This window comes from Chiloscyllium plagiosum, chromosome 34 (genome assembly GCF_004010195.1).
Source record: "Chiloscyllium plagiosum isolate BGI_BamShark_2017 chromosome 34, ASM401019v2, whole genome shotgun sequence".
Taxonomy (NCBI): domain Eukaryota; kingdom Metazoa; phylum Chordata; class Chondrichthyes; order Orectolobiformes; family Hemiscylliidae; genus Chiloscyllium; species Chiloscyllium plagiosum.
The window spans coordinates 34388331-34396932 of NC_057743.1; the positions used below are offsets into that span (position 1 = coordinate 34388331).

An 8602-nucleotide genomic window follows, 5' to 3' on the forward strand; every position below is an offset into this window, starting at 1 on the left:
GACCCTCTGACTAATGCACTAATTCAGGTGAGCTGAATGGCTTGGCCTACTTTAGAAAAGATAACACTCGAGTAATTTCTGAGTCACCATCTATTCAGTCTTAGCATCACTAACAATGTCAGAGGTGGTGCTTTGGGGCTGTGATGATGCAGAATCCATCACACTTTTGACAAAATCAGCTGGATTATTATTATCTGCAGAGTTGGCTTGATTCAGAAAAATGAGAACCAACACAGAAATAACAAGGAGGCTTCATTTATATGGTTCGGCATTCTAAACAAAACAATATAATTACTGTACAGAGCTTGTGGCAAACACTTTTCAGACAAATTATTAATGTTCAGTCAGTTAGGATAATCTCAGCCTCCTTTTATACATAAGCTGCAGTTAACAATCAGGATTTACAAAACAAATGAAAATATTAAAAATACAATCGCATGACAACGTTAATATAATTGAAACACAAGGTGACGACATGAGACCAGCTCATATCATATATATTTTTTCCACAGGTATTACAAGTATTTTGAGTTTTACATAGTCTAGAACTGAAGACAACAAAGCTCAAGTGAATACTTCTTCTGGGTACAGTGTGATGGACTGGTAACAATGACTTGGTGTCCAGAAATCATCATCTTGACTAGGTCCTGGCACCTCCTGCTTTGAAATGACTGATTTCCGCAGGTCTAGGAAATGCTTCAAAGATTCTTAGGACCTCTCCTTGAAGTCTCAGCATTGGTGTTGACATTAGACCGCAATATCAGGCAGTAAACCACAAGGTACTCTGCCGTATCCCATTCACTATCAAAATGGGACAGTATTCCAAAAATATGGCAGAGCACAAGATTCCAGAAGGTATTCACGACCATCTGTGCGACCTTCCTGGTAGTCTTGACTCAACTATCCCCCGCTGTCGTAGCTTCATAAGGGTTTGGGCAGAAAGATGGGGGATTTCTTGTTGCTTGAAGTCGAAATCCCAAAACCTGTGGTCGGATTCATCTTGGAGACTTTCGAGTTCTGCGTAGGTGTGTTCCGACGACGTTAAAGACATTCTACTGTCGTCACTGTACCAGCTTATGTTCTTGCCTGCAAAGGTGGAGATCACAGAGTTAAACTCATCAAACAGCTACAATCACAACACAGTCCTTTTCACAGAAGTACTTTCACAGATATCAGTGTACTCTAGTGTGAAAATCTGATGAAATAGTTTTGTTTTTCCTTGTTGGCATTAAGCAGGAATAAATATCTCTGGAAGCAGCAACGCAACAGGTAACTAATCCAGTCAGAAAGACCCCAGCTCCACCCTCACCCCATACGCTCAGTGCTTAATTTTTGCTTTCTTAAGGAGAATATTTTTTCACATTTTGCAAGCCCCACACAGACAGTCACCCGAGGCTGGAATTGAACCTGGGTCCCCGGCGCTGTGACACAGCAGTGCCAACCACTGAGCCACCGTGCCACCCTACTGTAGTGGGGATGTTGGGAGGAAGGTAGGAGATTAGCTTTGATGTTATTGAAGGTTGTTACAAGGTTCAAAGGACTGTGTGACCTGCTCCTGCTCTCACTTGTGATATTTTGATGTTCTTCCGCATTCATGACTCTGAACTGTCAAGGCCAACAAGGTAACTCAGCGTGACCTGGTTATTAAAGTAGACACACAGCCTCGTCTGATGAGTTAGGGACAACGGCCTGGATTAAGTGGAAGATGGGAGACATAACCCAGTTCCACAGTGGATAAATGTTGCATCTTCCTTATCTCTCCTTCACAGTGACTGTGCTGATTATTTGAACCTTGAGGTTGGTAACATAATGACACCAGCGGATGCCTTTTCCCACTGAATGACTGAAGGAATCAGGGGATAAAATCCTCTCTTTAAGACTACTGTGTTCTCCCCTCTAGTTAATGTTAACTAGATATGAACAAATTTTAAGCACTGCTTCAGTATAAATGCTAATTGGTTCGAACAAGAAGCAAAAAAATAAAACAATGAGATAAATTTGTCAATCCCATTCTCCATGTGGAAAAGGAATAACAAAGTACAGAAATGAGGCTGTCATGTTATTGTCCGATTGTTTCCTGGCTGGGAATTTGGGATCTTATGTTTACGCCAATGAGTTAAATATACCCCAGTGAGTATACATTGGACCAAGCCAGTTAATGGCATCCTGCTGCACATCCGATTATAACTATAGTTGATAAAATAGTTCAACGATACAATGGAAACATGAATGTGCTTCAAAACTTTATCAAATTCCAAGGCTGATATGAATAACTTTGGTTCACACCTGTTTGGTTTTGTTCATTTTTGCTCCCTTTACAAAAATCAAAACACCTATCACTCCAAGTCTAGACCTCAGTGGGTCTTGCTATTTCTTATTTTTTGTAAATACAAGGATGGGCGCAAGACTCTCTACAAAACCGAGTACACCATTATGGGAGAAGCAGAGGCCCTAATTACACTCTGCAACTATTAATGTGCAGATGCTTGACATTTTCAGACTGGGTGTCAACCTGTTTTAAAATCACTCCTAGCAAAATGACTTCTGCATAAACTCTTCAACTCCACACAGTCTAATAGCAGAGGGAAACCCTAAGGTCTGAGACTGTTCTAAATGCCACAAAGTTCAGCTCATTCCTGTCACTGCTGCCTGTGGATCAGCCCTAGTGCAAGTTAAACCAACCATTAAAACAATTTGCCCGTAACAGCCTGTGCTTTTTCCAATGATAAAGTCTTATTCTTCTTTGGGTGGTGGTTTTGGTCTGATCCAGCAGATTGTGGTTGAAAAACTGCATTTTTAAAAATATTTAGTGCCCTATTAGAATCATTTGAAGATTTTGCAAAGCAGGGGTAATAATGTGATTTAAAGGTTCCAGTAATCTGATGAAACATTGGGTGGAAGTTAGGGGCAGGAGGAGGTCATTTTAGCTGCTCAAGCCTCTCCCACAGTTTACTGAGACCAGAGCTGATCTGTGATTGAATCGGACTTCTTTGCTCCACACACAGTTTAACGCCTTCAATTAACAGAAAATCAACAATCTCCGATTTACAATTAACAAATGACCCAGTATTGCCAACTATTTGCAGAGCAGAGTGCCAAACTGCCTTTCTGCATAGAATTATTTTCTAATTTCACACCCAAAGGGTTGGCTCAAATTTTTAGATTTGTCCCCTGTCCTGGATTCCCTAACCAGGACAAACAAAGTCTCTTGTTGTCCTTTCTCTTCAAACAGTCCAAAGATGTGCAGGTCAGGGTGAATTGGCCATGCTAAATTGCCCATAGTGTCCAGGGGTGTGTAGGCTAGGTGCATTAGTCAGGGGTAAATGTAGGGTGGGGGAATAGGTCTGGGCGGGTTACTCTTCAGAGGGTCGGTGTGGACTTGCTGGGCCGACGGGCCTGTTTCCACACTATAGGAATTCTAATTCTAATTCTAATTCTAAAAAGAAAGGTTTGATCAAATAATCACTCAAATGTTCTTGAATTCAAGGAAAAATAACACTGGTTTGTGCAATAAAGATTCAAGGGATGTACGTGCACACAATGAGGAAGATTTGCATCCCATCAACTATTCCCTTCACCTTTGTACTGGGGTTTGAGTCTGAAGCACTGAACACTGTGACCGTTCAGTTTTGAATCAGATCTGAAGAGACTTTTGTCTGATGCCATGCCCATTTCCCACCCACACCTGAATATCTCTCCTCTCCAACTCATAATGGGAAGGTGCTGGTGTTGGACTGGGGTGGACAAAGTCAAACAAATCACACGACACCAGGTTATAGTCCAACAGGTTTATTTGATTCCACAAGCTTTGGAAAGAGAGTGGGAACTCCGAAAGCTTCCTGTTTCAAATAAACCTGTTAGACCCATGTTGTATGATTATCGACTTTCTCCATCTCATAGCTCATTCTACAATATGGTTTCACCCAATGAAGAAGCAACTCTTTACATTCCAACATGTGATTTGACACATTGGGCAATACTGCCAATCCCAATCTAACTTGCCCCCAAAAGAGGCAATTTCACTATTCTTGACTCCTGCCTGTGCCAGCCCTTAGATGTAGTTTCTAGCTGGAACATTATATTCTACAGGGGCACCTGTCAAAACTAAGGCTCAAGCATTATTCCCTAATTCATCTGACCACAGCTCTTGTGACGGAAGTATGGAATCACTCCCAATATCCATCCCTGAACTGGAGTCAGGATTGCGGTAACCAGCTAGATTTTTCTCTCCACAAACAAGGGGCACTGTGCCCACTGGCAGGTCACCTCAGCTGGGGCAGGTAACTGACTACAGGTTGAGGATTAGACTTGGTCTGTTGCTTAGATAAACCAGTGACAAGAAGAAGAAAGGAGATTTTCAATGTAGACATATTGACTTTGTGATAATATAGATAAAGTCACCTTCTTGGTAGCTGTCTAAAAGTTGTATAACTGCGTGATATTCAGAGGAGTCATCTGAAAAAAGGAGAGAAAAAACACATGCTAAGTGTATTTTATCCAGAGTTTGAAGCACTACAATTTTTAAAAGTTGCAGCTCTAATTCTTTGTATTCTAATGTCCTCAGTCAATTTTTGTTGTCTTGCTTGTAATAAGGAACAAATGGTTTCTACAATGTTTCTCCAAAAATCACAGTTACAGGTTTTTCTAACTTGTTACTCTTTGCTTAGACAGGAAGCTTAAACAATAAATGGATGGATGATGCAAAGCCAATGTGAGTGACAAAGAAAGAAAGAGAGGGACAAATAAATACAGAGGAGCCTCAATTATCCGGCATTTGATTATCCAAATTTCGGAATATCTGGACAAGATCGCAAGGTCCTGATGCTCATCTAATCTTATCTGGAATTTGGTTACCCGAACATTCGATTATCCGACAAAATACTCCGCGCCCATGTCACTCGGATAATCGCAGTTCCTCTGTAAGCAGAAGACATGGTCAGAAGAGGTGTAAATGGGAGGATCACGACCATCTATTCTCTCTTAACTTTCTACTAATTCTTTCTTGTTCACACTTTTCTCTCTACACTTGCTGACAATTTATTACACTCCTAACTATTCCCAATTCTGATGAAAGGTTGGAAATTCATTCCTGTGTTGAATCAAAATGCTGAGCATTTTCAGTAGTCCCTCGGATTTCCAACATCTGTAATATCTTGTTTTGGGAGATTTGCATTTTAGCAGTGAATTAGTTAGACAAGTTTGCCAAGCCTATGGCCTCTGAACTCCAATTGTCCACTATCATCCATAGAAAGAGCTGTTCATGCTTGTATTTCTTTCACATTGAATCATCCTATTTGAGCTGTATGTGCCCAATGGTTTGGGAAGAGCTGTTTGACTTCTGCAGAGCAATTGCAACATTTAAAAGACATCTGGATGGGTATATGAATAGGAAAGGTTTGGAGGGATATGGGCCGGTGCTAACAGGTGGGACTAGATGGAGTTGGGATATCTGGTCGGCATGGACAAGGTGGACCAAAGGGTCTGTTTCCGTGCTGTACATCTCTCCATGACTCTATGAACTCCTAAAACCAGACAAACCAGCCAATATCAGCAAATTGGATTGTACGTTTATGAACAACAATGTGAAGGTAGAAGTCACCCTAATGCTGCTTACAAATTGCTTTATATGATTCAGAACATCAAAAGCTTAGATAATCTGGATAAAATCTTTCACCAAACATAATCAGGAAAAGTGAGCTGGAATAATGCCATTTGGGAATAAATGCACAATATAATTTGACTGACTTCCATTTGATTGTGGAAGCTCCAACTCCTCGCGACAATCAAATTATGGCACAATAAAGATATATGTTTCTGTGGTGTCTGCATGAGCTAAAATTGCTGAGGTTCTGAAATTCACCCCACAAGACACGCACCTTTTAATCACCTATGTGTGACTCCGACAAGGTCTGAGGGATGGTGGGTGAGATGGAGAAGGAATTAGTGATGGCACAGAGTGGATCCTGTTTGTTTTCAGATGGAAATATAATTGAACTCCTATGACATGATTCCTTTCTGTATTCTGCAGTGGAATATAATGCATCATAGCAGATAGCAATAAAACCCTCACTTGTTGGAGTGCTGGTGCCCATTTCAAAACCTCTTTTTGGGACAATCAATAGCTGACAACATAACGTTTCCAGTACTGTTGATCCTACTACAGCCAACAAACAAGGAAATCATCCCCAGGGATCTGTTCTGTGATGCACTGTTAACTAATATTTCTAAATCAAATTGTTTTCCTGTCTCCTAACTTGCCCCGGTTGTGGTTGTGATGCACCACTCATGGTGGTCATGATAATGCATTCCAGTTTGGGATGTACAGTGGCTCGTAGAGATCCTGAGTCAGCACCTTCCAAACCCATGCCTGCTCTCATCTCAAAGGACAAGGGCAGCAGGTACATGGGAACACCACCCCCTGGGAATTCCCCTCCAAGTCATTCACCATCCTGACTTGGTTAATATATCACTGATCCTTCATTGTAACTGGGTCAAAATCCTGAAATTTCCTAAAGGTATTGTGGGTCTCCGACAATCTACAGCGCATAGATTGCAGCTGTACTGGTCATCAACTCACAACCACCTTCTCTAGAGAAAGCTAGTGTGCTTCCAATTAAACCTGTTGGACTATAACCTGATGTTGTGTGATTTTTAACTTCTCTAGAGAAACTAGGGACAGGCAACAAAAATACATTTACATATCACCTATTATCTCTCAAGGTCTTCCTCCAATGAGTTAATTTTGGAAATGCTTTTGATGGGTTAACAGGGAGCCTGACCAATCACTGAAAAGACAATCAGCAATCTCCTCCTGTTTCTGGCAAGTTTGTTGAGGTGAACACTTTGACCCTCTTTGAGGAATTGAACGAATCTTTTGCACACTCGAGGTGAACAATTAGGACTCTCAGTTTGCAACACCTCACTCAATTACTCTGGACCCAGAGCAGCACAGTGCCAGCCTCTGGGGAATGGTAGTTTAGCAATAACAATCCAGGACTAGGAACCCAGGTGCTACCATCTTGCTTGGGAAACATGAGTTCACGGCAGCAGCAGTGGGAATTAAAGTCTGCTTTGTGCTAGTGATCATGAAATTACCAGATAGTCATGAAAGCTCTCTTGATTTATGATGCCCGTTTGGGAGAAAAATATGCCATTTAACCCTGGTCTGGTTTATACGTGACTCCAGACCCACAGCAATGTGATGGATTCTTAACTATCTTCAGAAATAGCTGCTCCGTTATGAAACTGAAACTGAGAAAAGCTTGGAGGGTCTACCATTGCAGTGATTCAGGAAGGTGGATGACGACTGACTTCTCAATTAGGGTGGATGATAAATGTTTGACTTGGCAGCGATGCCCCCATCCCCAAACCAAATTGCAGATCCGAGTTTCAGCATGGGAACTGACTTGAATCAATAATCTTCCGATTCAAGAAGTTGAGAGACATGGTTCTCAACTACACATTCAGTGGGGGTTGTGGGGGGTGTGCAGCTCAGGACAGAAAATTGATGATGGGAGATCAAGGAAAGGCAGAGATTAAAATATTGGAGTTGATTTTCTTGTCAGTGGGGCAGTTGGTGCTGTGTTCCAGAGTTATTGTTTTCACCCCCTGTCCGGTTTCATACAGCCAAGAAGTCAGAGTGGGACACTTGACTGGTGACTCATGTCACACCTTCAGAATGAGGAGATCATGTCGCAGCACGGTGGCTCAGTGGTTAGCACTGCTGTCTCACAGCTCAAGGGATGCGACTCTCTTTGTGGAGTTTGCACATTCTCCCAGTGTCTGCGTGGGTTTCCTCCGGGTGCTCCGGTTTCCTCTCACAATCCAATGATGTGCAGGTTAGGTGAACTGGCCATGCTAAATTGCCCATAGTGTCCAGGGATGTGTAGGCTGGGTGAATGTAGGGGAATGGGTCTGGGTGGGTTACTCTTCGGAGGGCCTGTGTGGACTTGCTGGGCCGAATGGCCTGTTTCCACACTGTAGGGATTCCATTGAAAAAAGGTGAATGTCACTCTGCCCCATAAAGCACAGCCCTTGTATCACACCACTCACTAACTTGTTTGATGTTCTGTCAACTACAAATGTGAAAAAAAATTTGAATGCACTTTACTTCCACTTTGACAGGCCATACTGACAGCAACGGTGAAAAATCAATTTATCTCAAGATCTAAACCATACTGTTGGATTTACTCATTTGCAATCAAGACAGAGATGGAGCATCAGAGAAAGTATATTCCTGTCAGGGTGAAAGGAAAGGCTGGTAGGTATAGGGAATGCTGGATGACTAAAGTAATTGACGTGAAAATGTGGTGCTGGAAAAGCGCAGCAAGTCAGGCAGCATCCAAGGAGCAGGAGAAGCGACGTTTCGGGCATGAGCCCTTCTTCAGGAATGGCTCATGCCCGAAACGTCGATTCTCCTGCTCCTTAGATGCTGCCTGACCTGCTGCGCTTTTCCAGCAACACATTTTCAGCTCTGATCTCCAGCATCTGAAGTCCTCACTTTCTCCTAAAATAATTGAGGATTTGGTTAAGAAAAAGAAGGAAGCATATGTCAGGTATAGGCAGGATAGATCGAGTGAATCCTTAGAAGAGTATAAAGGAA

General features: G+C 42.2%; 1 protein-coding gene across 7 annotated transcripts in view; it reads right to left on the reverse strand.

Annotated features, from left to right (window-relative positions):
- Window positions 1–239: 239 nt before the first annotated feature.
- Window positions 240–8602, reverse strand: part of plekhn1 (pleckstrin homology domain containing, family N member 1) — a 57020-nt gene continuing 48657 nt past the window's right edge. For 3 of the 7 annotated variants that reach the window (XM_043676129.1, XM_043676127.1, XM_043676125.1), the window contains 2 exons: window positions 4402–4455; window positions 240–1086 (listed from right to left, as the gene is read on the reverse strand). In XM_043676129.1, coding sequence (XP_043532064.1) covers window positions 860–1086; window positions 4402–4455 — 281 coding nt within the window. In that variant the 3' untranslated portion in view covers window positions 240–859. The remainder of the gene's footprint in view (window positions 1087–4401; window positions 4456–8602) is intronic. The other 4 variants (XM_043676132.1, XM_043676131.1, XM_043676130.1 and 1 more) reach the window with 2 other exon arrangements.